This window comes from Myxine glutinosa, chromosome 5 (assembly GCF_964187855.1).
Source record: "Myxine glutinosa chromosome 5, kmMyxGlut1.1, whole genome shotgun sequence".
NCBI classification, from domain to species: Eukaryota; Metazoa; Chordata; class Myxini; order Myxiniformes; family Myxinidae; genus Myxine; species Myxine glutinosa.
In genome coordinates this window covers 16,484,103-16,502,989 of record NC_136265.1, presented here as the reverse complement: position 1 = coordinate 16,502,989, position 18,887 = coordinate 16,484,103, and the positions used below count along the sequence as shown (strand labels likewise).

Here is an 18,887-nt window from a genome sequence, read left to right as displayed (position 1 = left end):
GGTGCCGAAGCTATAAGGCAGGTCGAGAATTGGTATTTGTGGACAAAGGGACATGATGAGGAGTTTCCAAGAGATGGTACATTTGAGCGAAGTCGATTGGAAAGATTGGAACAAAGATTGAAAGCCAGGAAGAGACAGAATCTAACGGTAGACTGGCTTGCATTCCATCTTTGGGATGGTGAATCCAGACAACGGGAACAGCAAGAACGGATAACGGAACTAGAACTTAAAATAAAAAGGATACAGGATACAGTGGAGGAGACAAATGCACAACTGCCCTCGAAATTAGGAATGAAAGTCACAGTTGTCCCATCTGATTTCCAGTTGTCTCCCCAAAAAGGACGGTACAGAGAATTTTTTCGTGTTTCAGGAGATAACGAGAGATTGCAGTGGCAACTCAGGGATGTAGAGATGCAGCCCAGCAATACAAGTGCACAGGCGCACAGATCAGACAACGACAGAAACCGGTGTTTCGAGTGTGGAAAGATGGGACATTGGAGAAGAAGATGTCCGTATGTCAACAGGAAGACAAGGTCATGGGGCAAACCAAGATCAAGGGTACCAGTGCTTACCGGTACCTCAGACAATGATTAGGCCTTCATTGCTGCAAATCCCAAATGATGATTGGCCTCAACAGATTCGATTACTGGACAAACATGAACAACTGTCAATGATTCTTGTGTCTGAAAAGTTTTCAGAGCAAGAATGATTCATTTTTCTTTTTGCTTGTTAACAAATTAATAATTAATTGATAAAATGCCAAAATTGGATCTTCTATTTTGGGCACAGCAATTTTAAATTTACAAAGTTTGGAACAATTGCGTTGCAATTGTTGGCAAACCAAGTAACAAGAGTCACATGATGATCAGGTGGGAATTTCGGACTATTGTTCCGCACGATTGATAGGTCAATGGTCGACTGACATGCAAATGGGTGTGTAGTCAAAATTTGGATAGATTATTGTGAAGGCAGAAAGGGTAATTTCAATTTGACATCATAAGGGTTTTCTAAGAATGGACTTCTGGTTTATTTGTCTATAAGCATTTTGAATTTGATTGACAAATTTTATGAAATTGAAATAAAATTGACACCCATCTGATCTGTAAATAATGGTTCCAACGCAAACAAATATGCATAATGCATGTGTCTGTGTGTTTTTGTGTATCAATCTTACAAGATTGTTGACACCGACAGTGTGCCTGTCTGGAAATGGATAGTTATATGTGGATGGGATTGGGATATGTGGATGGGATTGAATATCCAGAGAATCCGTAAAATAAAATAGAAATATAATTTGATTATGAACATTATCTCTTTTGTCAAGGGAAATGGAATATAAAAAAAAATTTTGATGTGCTGGGTTATGAGCAGCCATTAATTAATAGTAAAATTGTGAGTAATTTTGGGATTCCATTTTTGATAGAATGTATATGAGAATAACATCTATTTATGGATATGAGCTTCATAAAAGGAAATGAGGAAGTACAAAATCATCCAAATTTGGGAGAGGTCTTACACTAACTTCCCAGAATACTCTGCTCATGGATTTTATATATATAAACTTGAATTTTATCAGCATATAAATTGTGCTGTATGTATGGATGTGTTTTAGGCATAGATGATATGGGAAAAGAGTAAAGAAAATTTTGCTGGTTTGAACTATTGTGGGTTTTTCAGTTCTGGAGTTTAAACAAAGTCACTGGTTAACAGATGAGAAAGGATAGTAAATAAATTATTCTCTGCTGGGCAAATTAAGTACGATATTACTAAGACTTATGAGAGCTATTGTTCCGCCTTACAGCAGTGGAAAATTATTGGAAAAAATTAGATCCAACATAATGAATCTATAAAAGAATGTGATAGGGATAATATCCTCAATTTGTACTAATTATTTGATTGTGGGTAAAGGAATTAAGTCATCGTAGTGGATTGTTAACAGCAGCCTGAAAATGTCCTGAGAGTGTGCATCCATGTAATCAGAAATCCCAGATTTGTTTTTACAAACAACATTTTGGTAGAGGTCTTGTGTGGAACACTTCCTTGGTAGATAAAAACGGTACTGCATGCTGGCAGCCACTTTTGCGGCCAGTTAGGCCAAACAAATTGAGAGGAAATTGTAGTTAAATACGTAAGTTACACATGGCTATTTGTAAAAAAGGAAATTTGTTGAGATGGGAAACATTTTTTCGAAGGTTTATTAAGGTGTTATAATATGACATGTGGCAAGGCAAACTATTGGATGGGAAAATTAGATCTGGCTATAGAATAAATTTATTGACCCCTTGAAGTTAATCCTTCGAATCATTGTTTCACTGGCATTTTTGTTCAAATTGGAAATAGTTTGGTAGAGCTTTGGTTAAAACCTTTGGTTGCGGTATCTTGGAACGAATTGATAAACCATAGGAGATTGATAAGAATAGAAACAAATATGGACCCAAAATAGAAAGTTGGATTCATGCCTCTCATTGCAAGCAAGCACATGGGGCTAAGGTGGACGATCCCACAGAAAATGAGGCTGCACCTAGCAGCCCAGCAGAACATTCAGTGGTAGAAAAATGATAGTCATGATTTACAGTCATTTGAATTACATTTTAACACCCCTTGCATTGATAAACATTACATTTTCAACATGTGATATTCCTACTTGGAATAGTGACATTTATTTGCCTACATGACATACAATTACCTGCTGATATTAATACAGCATGAGTGAAAAAATGTATCACAACTACACTCATGATCAGGGGATTGAGTTCAACCCCGGGAGATAGGGGGATCAGGGTAAGACAAATAATCTGATTATGTTACATATTAAGGGATTTTCTTTATTTACCTTTTAGGAAGCTTGTTAGTTTGGTATATAATGTTAAATGTCATCGACATATAACTATGTCATAGATATGAATATATACAAGGAGTAGCAGACTTGTTTGTTGGTTTAGTAGTTATATTGGCAATTGTTTTAGTGGTGGCTTGCTTGAAAGCCTTAGTGACGGTGTGTTTGAATAAGGTAACCAACAACACGATGATAACGCATGAAGTGACAAATGAGGAAAGAAATGTGGAACCAGAAAAGGAAGACTTTTATGGCGACATAAATACTGAGATTAAAAGATTAAATCAAGTGATGTTGCAAATGAATACAGTAGAATTAAGATAATGGCATAACGACAATGTTATGAGTTGTGTCAATTACAATATCAATGAACTCATATCACCACGAGTGACACACTGTTAGGAAAAAAAAAAAAAAAAAAAAAAGAGGGAAAAGAAAAAGTGGAGAGGAATTATGGTAATAATACATTATGCTTAATTTGTTGGTTTGGGAAAATTGTTGTTGGGAATTAGGTATTCCCATGTGTGATTGTAATCATATACAATGCTATTCTTAGTTTAGTAATAAAATACATACCTGATTGAATATTATTTGTGTGACGCATATAAATGAATATAACTTTTTGTGTTAAGGAAAAACAACAAATTGTTGAATGTGAAACTGTCGGAAGATATACATGATTATGCTGATTTCATGGTAAGATGTACCCTATCTGATTCAGTGTGTGCGGAAAGCAGATTCAGATATGACTGAGCATAAGGATAAGACGAGATCACATTTTGGAGGGATTGCTAACGGAATTGGGAAGAAGAAAGAAAGAAAATTTGTGGCTAAAAAATGAAGTTAATCGTGGCATACACCCTCTTTCTCAAAGAATGATGAAGACATTCTCCCGTGTAACTTGGAGATGAATGCTTACCTTCACCAAGGAAATTTATGTGACCATTTGCCTGGATCACACTGCAACATATGAAAGAAAGGCGATCACTTACTCTTGTTCGAAGACTTCGAACATTCACCACATCAGAAGTTGCAGGACAACGACATTTTACCTGCAACCTCTGTGAAATGCGGGGACATATGTTATTACTTCACCAACGTCCGGGGAACCAGCATGGAGCTGCAAAAAACGGCTGTGCCCTTGTCACAACAGCTGTGCACGATTCTGCTGGATTGCTCCTGGTAAGGACCATGAATGACCTGAACACCATGGTCCCAACATCATTGTGGATGCATCCGGCATCCCTGTTCCACATCTTGCTGGCCAATCAATGTCACACCAATACTTGCTGCCCACTCACAATAAGGGAGGAGGCAAGTCAACTACAACTGGGTGAAGGCCTTGTTCAGGAATTACTATGGTTTACAGCAAAAAGTGGCAAGAATGCTACAAGGAGAGCAGGGTCAGTCTATGACTCCGCAATGTTACCACAACAGCGAAATCCTACACGAAGTAGTGCAGGAGCTATGAAGACATTAGGAGAAAATGTTTCATACCTGGATTCAAACACAAGTGATCAGCCCTTCCTTTCAAACAAAGTCAACATTTGTGTGGAGGCAAACGTTTTTGCCAGATGGTGCAGATGCTTTACAAAACTTGAAAATGAAGTGAAATTGTTGTATCTTGGTGATGGTGAAGTGTTGTTTTGAAAATATATTTGTGATGCAAATGCAATAGATTGAACAATATGGAAGGAGTCAATGACCAACGAAATGTTTTGTGATTCTTGCAGGATGACGGTGTATGCCTAAGGGAATTTGATTACCAAAGTTATGATTATTTACTTATACTTGTAATGATGTTTACTTGTAGTGATTGATTGTTTACTTATATTGATGTTTAGATTAATGGTTAATATAAACAAAAACAAAAAGATGAGGGAATTGTGGAAGTGTAATTCAGTGTAACTTATTAATTGGCACTGGTAACTTATTGGTTGACCTAGTAACAAAGCAGATGCATTTTACATGCAAACTCTGTGGGGGACGGGTTTGTAAATGAGTTAGGAATGTGCACGAACATGATGGTCTCTTGAAACACCTGGTCACAGCCCCAGGCTGGAGCACCCCCCTATTGTTTGATAAAAGGAACTCACAGCAGGGGGGGGGCTAGCTGGCGCCAGGAAGGCGACCGGTGACGTCGGCGGAGAGGAGATTACGAGTTCAGCGGACAGAGGATTAAGTCGAGTTGGTCCATATAAGCGGGAGCTGCGGCTGGAGTCGAGAGGACTTGCTGCGAGGAGCTCTGACGAACGGGACCATGGCGGAGGAACATCAGCCGAACGAAAAGGACCATGGAAAAGAGTTAATCTCAGCCATTGAATAATGCGGTATTATTTGGTAAATGGAATCAAGTGAATAACCAGTTAATAAAGTTGTGACCTTTTGTAAAACCTGTTTCCGACCATTGGCGTCTTGAGTCTCACCCTCCACTTCCGCGACATACCCCATCATACTAAAATACTCCATTTCTGTCTCTGTCTGTCTGTCTGATGAATTTTTAGCCTGGTGTTGGCTTAGCGGTTAGGGTGCCGGCTTGGGATCCTAGGATCCTGGGTTCGAATCCCGGTCGATCGTTGAATTAACACCAAGGGATTGACTCAGCCTGTCATCCTTCCGAGGTCGGCAAATTGAGTACCAGCTTGCTGGGATGAATGATCACGGTGTGTACCCCGATTTAGAATAGATACACCGTATCCCTGCGCATAGTAAGAGCGTGACCAAGGGTTGGTGTCAGGAAGGGCATCCGGCCATAAAAACATTGCCTCAAACAGGGAACCATGATTGTCATGGGGCCCGCAAGGCTGACCCAAGCTCTAGCGGGGAAAATGGCCTTAAAAAACGATCATTCATTCATTCATTCATTGTCTGATGAATTTTTGACGCCAATACATTCTGTCATTACTTATCCAATCTCAACCAAACCTGACAGGATGACCAAGGGTTACATAATGAAGGTTGTAGCACATTCATTTCCCCCCTCCCCAAGGGGATTTTCTCCCCTGAGCGGGTTTTCCCCACCATTGCTGTCAATGGGTTGCGTGTTGAGGTGTATAGCCATATTAAGTTAGCTTTATCGTGGCGTTTTTCCAAAACCACTTTGAATAACAAAACTAAAGATAATAGCGTAATATTAATGTTATTACAAAACAATATTAATACCAATAATATCCCACCTCCCCAAGGGGTTTTTCCGGCGGGCGAGTCAACGTATATAAATAGCTTATCATGGCGTTTTCATGGGAGCAACGGCCTCTACCAGAAGTAATGAACATAAAAGAACAGTAATGAATATTATGAACCACAAACACGTATGATTAGCTTTTTAAACAGTCGCTAATGCTGTTTATAACACTAAATGAAGAAATTTGGAGGAATCCCGACATGCGTGAGGTAAGTTTTACTTACAGAACTGAGCAAAGATCTACTGTACTCAAGGTACCCCATAAGTGTTGGGTTAATAACATGACCCTTCCTGGCGCTAACGTGGCGTTTTTCGTAGTGAACTTTTGAAACTCGCCCCTTCTGTTTAACACAAAACTGAAAGGGAGGAAGCCCGTGGTGTGCTCATTTACCAAGCAGCTAGCTAGCGCTTGCCAAGCCAGCCGTTCCTTAACGGTTTTGAATAGAGTGCTTGCTCGAATGCTTAAACCACTTGGCAATCTCTCCACAAGACACTTGGTAAATGAACACACACCCAATGTTCTCGAGACCAGACCATAGATCGACTGTAATCTATGTACCCCAAAGAGGAATGACCATTTCTGCCCCTCCCGTAGTTAGCGGGTGTACCAGTAATGTAAAAGTGGAATTTTTTTTTATTTTTTAGAAATTTTTACAAAATAATTAAAAATGAAATGTAGAAATATCGAATTTACATAAGTATTTGGCCTGAGGCAATACTTCGTAGAAGCACCTTTGGCAGCGATTACCGCTTCGAGTCTACTTGGGGAGGTCTGTATCAGCTTTGCATGTCTGGATTTAGTGAGTTTCTCCCATTCTTCCTTGCAGATTTGCTCAAGCTCTGTCAAGTTGGATGGGTAGCATCAGGGAACAGCAATCTTCAAGCCTTTCCGCATATTCTTAATGGGATTCAAGTCTGGGCTTTGGCTGGGACACTCAAGAACTTTCATGTTCTTGTTCTGAAGCCATTCCAGTGCTGCTTTGCCTGTATGCTTGGGGCCATTGTCCTGTTGGAATGTAAATCTTCGCCAAGGTCTACGGTCCTTTGATCTCTGAAGCACGTTCTCCTCAAGGATTTGCCTGTATTTTGCTCCATTTATTGTTCCCTCTATCCTTAAAAGTCTCCCAGTCCCTGCCACTGAAAATCATCCCCATAGCATAATGCTGTCACCACCATGCTTCACGGTAGGGATGGTGTTAGATTGGTGTGAGCTGTGCTCAGTGTCTGCCAGACGTAGCGCTTTGCATTCAGGCCAAATAGTTCAATTTTTGTCTCATTAGGCAACCGAATATTTTTGCTCCCAGAGTCCTTCACGTGCCTTTTTTGCAAATTCCAGGCATGCTGTCACGTGTCCTTTTCACAGGAGTGGCTTCCGTCTGCCCACTCTCCCATAAAGCCTAGATTTGTTAAGTGCTGCAGAGACTTGTTTCCTTCTGGCAGGTTCTCCCATCTCAGTCAAGGAACTGTGTAGTTCTGTCAGATTGGTCATTGAATTATTGGTCACCTCCAAGGTCCTTCTTGTCAGGTTGCTCAGTTTGGTCAGATGGCCAACTCTTGGAAGAGTCTTGGTAGTTCCATTTTCTTTCCATTTCCTAATGATGGAGCTCACTGTGCTCTTCTGAACTTTAAACACTCTAGAAACTGTTTTATGCCCTTCCTCAGATCCAGATCTATGCCTCCTCATAATTCTATCTCAGAGTTCTACGGACAGCACCTTGGACTTCATGATAGAGTTTCTGCTCTGACATGCACTGTCAACTGTGGGACCCTATATTGGTCACCTCCAAGGTCCTTCTTGTCAGGTTGCTCAGTTTGGTCAGATGGCCAACTCTTGGAAGAGTCTTGGTAGTTCCATTTTCTTTCCATTTCCTAATGATGGAGCTCACTGTGCTCTTCTGAACTTTAAACACTCTAGAAACTGTTTTATGCCCTTCCTCAGATCCAGATCTATGCCTCCTCATAATTCTATCTCAGAGTTCTACGGACAGCACCTTGGACTTCATGATAGAGTTTCTGCTCTGACATGCACTGTCAACTGTGGGACCCTATATAGAAAGATGTGTTGCTTTCTAAATCATGTCTAATCAATTTAATTGGTTCACAGGTGGAATCCAATCAAGTTGTAGAGACATCTCCAATAAGCAAAGGAAAATGGATGCACCTAAGCTCAATTTGGAGTGTCATAGCAAAGGGGTTGAATACTTATTGACTCAAGACATTTCAGCTTTTCATTTATAGAATTTCTGAAAAAATTCCACTTTGACATTGTGGGGTGTTACGTGCAGATCAGCTTTTTCCATTTAATTCATTAAAATTTAGGCTGTAGCACAACAAAATGTGAAAAAGGCAAGGGATGTGAATACTTTCTGAAGGCACTGTATTTATTTTCTTTTTCACATTGATACAAGGCCCATGGTGGAGCTTGCACATACATCACTTGCAGGATGACATTAGATGTCAGTGTGCTTTAATGTGACTTACAAGGACATCAACGACAATGATTTCAACCCACAACCCGAGGGATGTCAATCGAGGTCCTCACCACTAAGCTTCAATACAAGTCATCACCACGAGGCCCCAATCCAGGTCCTCACCACTAGCCCCCTCCCAACCCCCCTACATCCACATGTTATTGTGCAATAGTTTGAATTATTCTCAATAACAAATGATATGCATTCGTTTCTCAGAACATTTTTTTACTTCACTTTTACTTCATTAGGCAAAATACTTATTCTGTGGAGATTTTTCTTAAAATTGACTCCTTCAAGGAGATTCAAATTGAGTTGAAACATGAGTTTGTAATTTACACGGTGCAAGACACGGATATTTGTCTCGGTCAAAACGGTCAGAGAAAAAGGCACTATCACAAATCTCAACAGTAAGAGTGCTGGAGGACCAACACATTTGGGACGTCCTTAAGATGTAAGGTCTCCTGAGAATATTGACCTTGTTCGTGAATAAGCAGGGATCCTACAAAGAAATCTCTCAGGCATCGGAGTCGAGAGCTTGGAATTTCATGTGAATCGGTGAGAAGAATCCTCATCCACGATGTGAAACTGCATCCAAACAGAATTCAGATTAAACAAAACTGACTGCAGCCCATTATGCAGAAAGTGTGACGATGTGCCAGTGGTTTTCAGACAAGGTTGAAGAAAGGCCTAACTTCCTTGACAATGTCTGGTTTTCTGATGGGGCCAATTCCTTCTTCATGGGTAATGTCAACTGCAAGGACTGCATATACTGAGTATCGATACCTCAATCCAGTTCTCGAGTGACCTCTCCACTGAGAAAAATGCACTGCCTCGGTGGCACTCAGTAAACATGGAATATTCAGCCCTTTCTGGTTTGAGGACAACACGGACAAGGCATTGTCGGTGAATACGAAATGATACATTCAAGTTCTTGGGAAATTCTGGAGGGCCCTAGGCAGTCACAGAGGGGTTACAAGAGAGGAACAATGGTTTCAACAGGATGGACCCATTCCCCAGACTTCAAATGATTCACTGAACTGGCTCAACACACCACTTTGGTGAAAGAATCATCAGTCAGCAGCAGTCATCATCAGCAGTCAAATAATTGCTGTTGAATGGGCTCCACACTCACCAGATCTGTCACTGCCAGATTCCTATTGTTGGGGCTATCTGAAGGAAAATGTCTACAGAAGAAGGCCACAATTCATTGAAGAACTCAAAGTAACAAAAACAATTTGTATAAATAGTCGAGGCTCATGGAAGAGCTAGTACCCTGAACGGATCAGGAGGTAACAGGACAAAATAAACAGTATCGACAGGAAGGAAACACCAACAGCAGAGTTGAAGGCCAAGGTAGAGGGAAACTAAGACAAATCCAAGTGCGTTTGCAGCGCCATGGCAAACATTTGCAGATGCCATTTAAGCACAGCCGGTCCTGGCATATTCAAGCTAATCTGTGCCAAAAAGTGCGCAATTTGAACGATAAATGAGGATTTTATGTAGTATGGGTTCTGTTTTTTGGGGTCACTGTATGCGAAATACTTTAATCAGCCGAGATGAAAAGTTTGTTTATGAATTGCGCGGGTTTTGAGGCATTGTCAACACAACCTTTTCCAAGGTTGCAACACATCCTTACACTATCACAAACACAAAATAGTCCATATGTAGTAGTAGTTGTCGTCAGTGAATGCCTATTGTACTGCGATTCAATTCTGAATGCAGCCCGCCAGTTGCTTCATCTCTGAGGTGCAGCTGTGTCGCCGATGCCGTGCCCCTGCATCTTCAAGGAGGAAATTAGTACTTCACCAAGGTGCTGGTGGTAACTAGCCTCCTATTCACAAAAGATGCCACAAGATCGTTGACGTCCAAAGACCAATGTCCGCGGAATGGACATCCATCCGAGTGTTATCGGTGATATCGGTCCTGTTTTATCGTCCGTCCGAGGGACGGCACACGTGTCGATGCCTCACCCTGTACATGAAGCACCAGTATGCCAGTCTATAGCTAGGTCGACATTCAAACCCAAGCTAGACAGTTAGAGACGATTGCATGTACCTCTCGGTCTAGGCTATCCTGCCAGCCCTCATATGCCACCAACCTCCTTGAGAGAGGACCCAGTACCCTGGTACTCATTTTGACGACCTCGGAAGGATGATGCCCTCATATTGAGTCACCATTTCGTTTCTTCCCTCCACCCTCCATCATTGCCTTACTTGGCTCTTTTCCACTTCCTCTTCTACCCTATCCCCTCACCTTTATAACTTTCCTCAACACCTAACCCCACCTTCTCTCCTGTATACATAATATTTATATAGTTCATCCCTCTGAGCATAGAATGAGACCATCACGAATATAAAAATGTTGTTATTATTGAACAGATGGAAAATATCTTTGTGTGAAATCTGTGCCATGCTGTGGTTCAAGGTGGCAAATGCTTGGTTAATCCCATTGACAAATTGATGGCATTCTGCCTGCTGTAAGTTTGACATGCTTTAATCACATGGAAAACCAGCTTTGGTGGTCATGCTTCGGTAAGCTGTATAGCTTTGTCCTTGTTAACAGAAGTGGACATGGTCCTAGTTCCCAGAATAAAAATGAAGATTGAGATTGCGGGCAAATGTTTCATGAAGTGTTTGGACTCGCATTCCCTTCTTATATGAGCCACAGTGACTACAGCTCATAGCATCAAGAGACAACATTATTATTACTATAGATAAAATCTGAATATGGTGACCGAGTGGTAATGACTGGATTGGTATCCCAGAGGTAGAAGGCAGCAGTATGAAGGATTCGTATTCCAAAAATTCCAGGAACTGAACCAAAGTCTCAATTCATATCAAACTGGGGGATTGCCAGTAAGAGCCCAACTGGCTCATTAATGACCGACATGGAGGGGAGTCTGGTCTAAGATATTCTCTTTTCTTTCGTAAACAGCACATGACTGCCAGTAGTATCAGTTGCTAGGGGCGCAGTTGTGCCGTTGATGCAGTTCCCGCTGTAGGTTAAAGCATGAATTTGGAAGTTGGCAAAAGTGCCAGCAACAGCCCACCTACTCCTTGCGAAAGATGGTCTGCAGATGATAGCATTATGTGGTTACTTTTTTTCGTATACAAGATCGAGGCTCGTGTAAGAGCTAACATTAATGACAAAAAAAACAACAAATGGACACATAAGACGAAATAAAGGGAGCAGGAGACAAGATGGGGAGAGAGGAGGACACACACAAGTACAACATTTGAGAGCAGGGACATCGGGACATCTGTGGGAGGGCGAGGGCTTGGGGGGAGGAGGCGTGGGAAGGGGGTGGGAGGTGGGAGAGGTATAAAACACATGGACACAGCTTGGACTTCCAGGAAAGAAGTCGGTATTTCAGAAAAAAGTGGATCTGGGGTGAATTAACGGAGGTAGAAAAGATCAAGGTTTTGGATGGGGGAAGATAAGAGATGGTGGTGAACAGCTGTTTTAAAGACCTGGAGGGAGGAGCGGGATTGAAGAGAGTGAGGGAGTTTGTTCCAGAGGCGGGACAAATACTTCTTCATTTCCTCAGGGCAAATAGTATCATGTTGCCTATGAAAGGCACACGTCTTATGGGACGCCAGAGGCACACTTCCTTTTGAGCTGTCAAGTGTGGGTTTGAGTCTCGATCAAATTGGAGTGTTGTTGTTGGCAAATCGGCAAAGTGTTGTTGTTGTTGTTGTTGTCGTTTTTGTATAGCCCCATTCAGTTCTCTCAAACAAGTCCACGGCACGGAGACAACCGATCGATGTCCCAAGAGCGACCCAGAGATCCCCCATATCCAGGATGGTGTATCCCCTGCCTTCACAAAGTCAGGGGCACGACAGAGTTACAGACAGAGAGGCACAAAGAGAGAGACAAAGAGAGAGACACAGAGAGAGACAAAGAGAGAGAAAGAGACACAGAGAGAGACAAAGAGACACAGAGAGAGACAAAGAGACACAGAGAGAGACAAAGAGACACAGAGAGAGACAAAGAGACACAGAGAGAGACAAAGAGACACAGAGAGAGACAAAGAGACACAGAGAGAGACAAAGAGACAGAGCCAAGAGGGAAAGGGCTGGACCAGGGGGACCAATCAACACTCTGACCGTGACAATAGCAATGATTGCCTGTGGACGTTAAATATTCCACAATGTTTCAATGAAGAGTAGGTGAGTGGTTGCCAGCACAGTGACCAACTTACAAATTCCTGTCCTGATCTGCCAAGGGGGTTCATGTTGGTATTGATCGAGTGATGGCCTTCCCCCCCCCCCCCCCCCCATGGACCTCAGAGCAATGTCAATAGATCAGCAAAATACCAGGGTGCGCGCGCGCACGCACGCACGCACGCACGCACGAAATACAAAACGCGAACTTGAAATAAAGATCGCAGCAGTAATTTTAACGACCTAAATCAAACTTAATTTTCTTTCTTGGCGGCAAAACAAATATAAAATATAAAAGACATGATGTGTAAATTTTGAAGGTCATTGCAATAGAGAAACAGAAGTGCACATGTGTGTTTGCAAGTGCTCTATTACTTACAAAATTGATTTCCAGGCACCTTGATTTGAAAGAACATCTTGAACCGAAACGAAAGAACAATGTATTTGACATCGCTTTTGAACCTGCACATCCTGGAGTATAGAGAACTCCATCTCCATCGTGAAGTGAAATGTACAATGACGTCTGGTTTTTATATCAAACCCACAAAGGGAAACGTTTGTTTATAAACGATTCTTCCACTCATTATTATAATGCATTTGCACACGTTTCATCACAATGTGTCGAAGTTGTATATTTTTGAATTTTCTTCATTTGGATGGAATCGTCGGAATGTTTATCATGATATTCCCACCGTTGTGTGGAGTAAGGATAAGCTGACGTTTCGGGCGTTAACCCTTCGTCGGAGCATTCGAAACGTCAGCTTATCCTTACTCGCACAGCGGTGAACATACCTGATCGACGTTTCTCTGATTTCCATCCATCGCTCCACCTGTTCATCGATGCACATCGACACCAGCCCTCACGAGACGATACAAGTTCTCCAGTGTTGTTCTTTTTGCGCAGCGTTACTCCGACAGGTAAAACGTATTTTTGACCTTTCAAATACAATTTTGTTCGCAGTATCAGACAGGTGTGATTATGTCCAACAACGCAACTGTGCTGCCTGGAGTTAAATGTTTGAGTTTAAAAGTGCACTGTGATCAACGTTTCCAAACGTTTTGCATATTTTTACACAAATGTAAGGGTTATATGACTATCTGATATAATTGTTAATATGCATTGAAGAGAAACATCACAATAAACATGACATCATCAGTAGCCAAACAATGCGCTAAAAAAAAAAACTAAAGGTTCCAGGGAACCTGAACTCAACTGGTCTATATCAATATGGTTAGAATATGCATAATGGAACCACAAACTATACAGTTTATATGTGCTAAAAATATATGACAAAAATTGGTTTTCAATATGGCCGCCCTGCCACGCCCATTTTTGGGCGTGCAACGCCCAAATGCAATCCCAAACTAGTTTATGTCTGAAAGATGCTGCATAACTAGTTTCATCCAATTTAATCAATATTTGTGACTTTTAGAGGGTACACGTCGAATTGTTTATAGACGACAGACAGACAGACAGACAGACAGACAGACGACAGACACTGGGTGTCGACAAAAACTCAGCTGGACATAGTCCAGTTGAGTTAAAAAGGGTCCATTATTACAGCGTTTCAGCTTAAAAAAACATTTTTGAGGTAGCAACAGGGCTAGAAAAGGAGCTAGGAACAGACTAGGAACCGAGCAAGGAACCGAGCTAGGAACAGAGCAAGGAACAGAGCAAGGAACAGAACTAGGAACAGAGCTAGGAACCGAGCTAGGAACAGAGCTAGGAACCGAGCAAGGAACAGAGCTAGGAACCGAGCAAGGAACAGAGCAAGGAACAGAACTAGGAACAGAGCTAGGAACCGAGCTAGGAACAGAGCTAGGAACCGAGCAAGGAACAGAGCTAGGAACCGAGCAAGGAACAGAGCTAGGAACCGAGCAAGGAACAGAGCTAGGAACCGAGCAAGGAACAGAGCTAGGAACCGAGCAAGGAACAGAGCAAGGAACAGAACTAGGAACAGAGCTAGGAACCGAGCTAGGAACAGAGCTAGGAACCGAGCAAGGAACAGAGCTAGGAACCGAGCAAGGAACCGAGCTAGGAACAGAGCAAGGAACAGAGCAAGGAACAGAACTAGGAACAGAGCTAGGAACCGAGCTAGGAACAGAGCTAGGAACCGAGCAAGGAACAGAGCTAGGAACCGAGCAAGGAACAGAGCAAGGAACAGAACTAGGAACAGAGCTAGGAACCGAGCTAGGAACAGAGCTAGGAACCGAGCAAGGAACAGAGCTAGGAACCGAGCAAGGAACAGAGCTAGGAACCGAGCAAGGAACAGAGCTAGGAACCGAGCAAGGAACAGAGCTAGGAACCGAGCAAGGAACCGAGCAAGGAACAGAGCAAGGAACAGAACTAGGAACAGAGCTAGGAACCGAGCTAGGAACAGAGCTAGAAACCGAGCAAGGAACAGAGCAAGGAACAGAACTAGGAACAAAGCTAGGAACCGAGCAAGGAACAGAGCAAGGAACAGAGCAAGGAACAGAGCTAGGAACCGAGCAAGGAACAGAGCTAGGAACCGAGCAAGGAACAGAGCTAGGAACCGAGCAAGGAACAGAGCAAGGAACAGAACTAGGAACAGAGCTAGGAACCGAGCTAGGAACAGAGCTAGGAACCGAGCTAGGAACAGAACTAGGAACCGAGCTAGGAACCGAGCTAGCAACAGAACTAGGAACCGAGCTAGGAACAGAGCTAGGAACCGAGCAAGGAACAGAGCAAGGAACAGAGCTAGGAACCGAGCAAGGAACAGAGCAAGGAACAGAGCAAGGAACAGAGCTAGGAACCGAGCTAGGAACAGAACTAGGAACCGAGCTAGGAACCGAGCTAGCAACAGAACTAGGAACCGAGCTAGGAACAGAGCTAGGAACCGAGCAAGGAACACAGCAAGGAACAGAGCTAAGAACAGAGCAAGGAACAGAGCTAGGAACCGAGCTAGGAACCGAGCAAGGAACAGAGCTAGGAACCGAGCAAGGAACAGAACTAGGAACCAAGCAAGGAACAGAGCTAGGAACCGAGCAAGGAACAGAACTAGGAACCGAGCAAGGAACAGAGCAAGGAACAGAGCAAGGAACAGAGCTAGGAACCGAGCTAGGAACAGAACTAGGAACCGAGCTAGGAACCGAGCTAGCAACAGAACTAGGAACCGAGCTAGGAACAGAGCTAGGAACCGAGCAAGGAACAGAGCAAGGAACAGAGCTAGGAACAGAGCAAGGAACAGAGCAAGGAACAGAGCTAGGAACCGAGCTAGGGACCGAGCAAGGAACAGAGCTAGGAACCGAGCAAGGAACAGAACTAGGAACCGAGCAAGGAACAGAGCTAGGAACCGAGCAAGGAACAGAACTAGGAACCGAGCAAGGAACAGAGCAAGGAACAGAGCAAGGAACAGAGCAAGGAACAGAGCTAGGAACCGAGCAAGGAACAGAGCTAGGAACCGAGCAAGGAACAGAACTAGGAACCGAGCAAGGAACAGAGCTAGGAACCGAGCAAGGAACAGAGCAAGGAACAGAGCTAAGAACCGAGCAAGGAACAGAGCTAGGAACCGAGCTAGGAACCGAGCTAGCAACAGACCTATGAACCAAGCTAGGAACAGAGCTAGGAACCGAGCAAGGAACAGAGCAAGGAACAGAGCTAGGAACCGAGCAAGGAACAGAGCAAGGAACAGAGCTAGGAACCGAGCAAGGAACAGAGCTAGGAACCGAGCTAGGAACAGAACTAGGAACCGAGCTAGGAACCGAGCTAGCAACAGAACTAGGAACCGAGCTAGGAACAGAGCTAGGAACCGAGCAAGGAACAGAGCAAGGAACAGAGCTAGGAACCGAGCAAGGAACAGAGCTAGGAACCGAGCTAGGAACAGAACTAGGAACCGAGCTAGCAACAGAACTAGGAACCAAGCTAGCAACAGAACTAGGAACCGAGCTAGGAACAGAGCTAGGAACAGAGCTAGGAACCGAGCAAGGAACAGAGCAAGGAACAGAGCTAGGAACCGAGCAAGGAACAGAGCTAGGAATCGAGCGAGGAACCGAGCTAGGAACAGAGCTAGGAACCGAGCTAGCAACAGAACTAGGAACCGAGCTAGGAACAGAGCTAGGAACAGAACTAGGAACCAAGCTAGCAACAGAACTAGGAACTAAGCTCGGAACAGAACTAGGAACAGAACTAGGAACTGAGCTAGGAACAGAACTAGGAATTGAGCTCGGAACAGAACTAGAAACTGAGCTAGGAACAGAGCTACGAACCAAGCTAGCAACAGAACTAGGAACCGAGCTAGGAACTGAGCTAGGAACAGACCTATGAACCAAGCTACCAACAGAACTAGGAACCAAGCTAGGAACAGAACTAGGAACCAAGCTAGAAACTGAGCTAGGAACAGAACTAGGAACTGAGCTAGGAACAGACCTAAGAACCAAGCTAGCAACAGAACTAGGAACCGAGCTAGGAACAGAGCTAAGAACCAAGCTAGCAACAGAACTAGGAACCGAGCTCGGAACAGAGCTAAGAACCAAGCTAGCAACAGAACTAGGAACTGAGCTAGGAACAGAGCTAAGATCCAAGCTAGCAACAGAACTAGGAACCGAGCTAGGAACAGAGGTAAGATCCAAGCTAGCAACAGAACTAGGAACCGAGCTAGGAACAGAGCTAAGAACCAAGCTAGCAACAGAACTAGGAACTGAGCTAGGAACAGAACTAGGAACCGAGCTAGGAACAGAACTAGGAACCGAGCTAGGAACAGAACTAGGAACTGAGCTAGGACCTGAGCTAGGAACCGAACTAGGAACCGAGCTAGGAACTGAGCTAGCAACAGAACTAGGAACCGAGCTACGAACAGAGCTAGGAACAGAGCTAAGAACCAAGCTAGCAACAGAACTAGGAACTGAGCAAGCAACAGAACTAGGAACCGAGCTAGGAACTGGGCTAGCTACAGAGCTAGCAACAGAGCTAGGAACGAAGCTAGCAATAGCGCTAGGAACCAAACTATGAACCAAGCTAACAACAGAGCTAGAAACAGAGCTAGAAACAGAGCTAGAAACAGAGGTAGAAACAGAGCTAGAAACAGAGCTAGCAATAGAGGTAGCAACCGAGGTAGGAACTGGGCTAGCTCCAGAGCTAAGAACAGAGATAGGAATGAAGGTAGGAACGGAACTAGGAACAGAGCCAGCAGTGAAACTAGGAACTAAACGAGCAACGGAATCGGCAAGAGAACCGGCAACGGAGCTCGAAAAATATTTAAGGCCGATATGTAATTTCGGCACCATTGATGTCACTCAAGGCCATAAATACTGTATTGGGATCTTTCTTTTGTAAAATCGAATTCAGTGAGGAAGGAAAGAAAAACAAAATGTTTGAAAAGTAAAATTATTATGGAAAAGAGTAGAGATGACAGCCAAGTAGCCAGATGGACCTACCTTTGGTTAGGCTTTTTGTCGGTATTCCAAGAGGAAACAACAGGATGAGAGGCATGGGTGGAGAGGTACAGTGAGAGGAGAGTAAGAGAATGTGGAAGATGAGAAACAGAGGGAAGAAAGCAAAGAATAGGAAATAGAAAAACAAGTTAGGCATCTCACATGGCAGCTTGGAGAAGAGGAAACAGGCCGGTTTGTGCAGCGTGGTGCTTTAAGATCGTCATAGCGGGTTGGCACAAAGCCCCTTTCCACTCCACATCGGAACCCTATGATAAACAGGACCAAGTAAATCCTGGGGAGTTTAGTTCTCATTTATTTATTACTTTAACAGCATGCAATATGCATAACGTCATGAAACTTGCAAACAGCATGACGTCATGGTTGTAAAAAAAATTCCACGAATAATGTGCACAGGTACCTCCACATCCAGGTGTTCGTGTTCGACGAACCAAGTGAGAAGCATACGGTGTGCCACCTCCTCTGTCACACTCTTCAGAAGACTTGTGTCTCTCTGTTCAAGGACAACACGCAGTGATGCTGTGCCGACAATACACGGTTTGAACCCACATCCAATATGTCTGCACGCGTTTTGTCCCATTCACAATAACTTGCTCTATTCCCGTGACTCATACAAAGTGTTAGAAATAATTACCAAAACAGTTTGAGAAATTGGTGCAAAGGCAAATGATATGATATTGCCTCCACCCTTGATGAGTGAAAATACACTGCGGTCTGTGCCCGAGTATGTTCGCATGTTTAACTTTACACGAGTGTGATTGGCTGGATTTGAAGCATTAGGATGAGCAGATAAGGGAGGAGGAAAGGAGAGAAAAATGAGTGTA

The 18,887-nt window shown here is 43.3% G+C and overlaps 1 protein-coding gene across 1 annotated transcript in view; it reads right to left on the bottom strand.

The window, feature by feature from the left end:
* LOC137427904 (BAI1-associated protein 3) overlaps positions 1 to 18,887 on the bottom strand; it is a 230,524-nt gene that overhangs the window by 95,116 nt on the left and 116,521 nt on the right. The window contains exons 13-14 of the mRNA XM_068117714.2: positions 18,464 to 18,556; positions 18,208 to 18,311 (exon numbers count right to left, since the gene is read on the bottom strand). Of these exons, the coding sequence (XP_067973815.1) occupies positions 18,208 to 18,311; positions 18,464 to 18,556 (197 nt within the window). The remainder of the gene's footprint in view (positions 1 to 18,207; positions 18,312 to 18,463; positions 18,557 to 18,887) is intronic.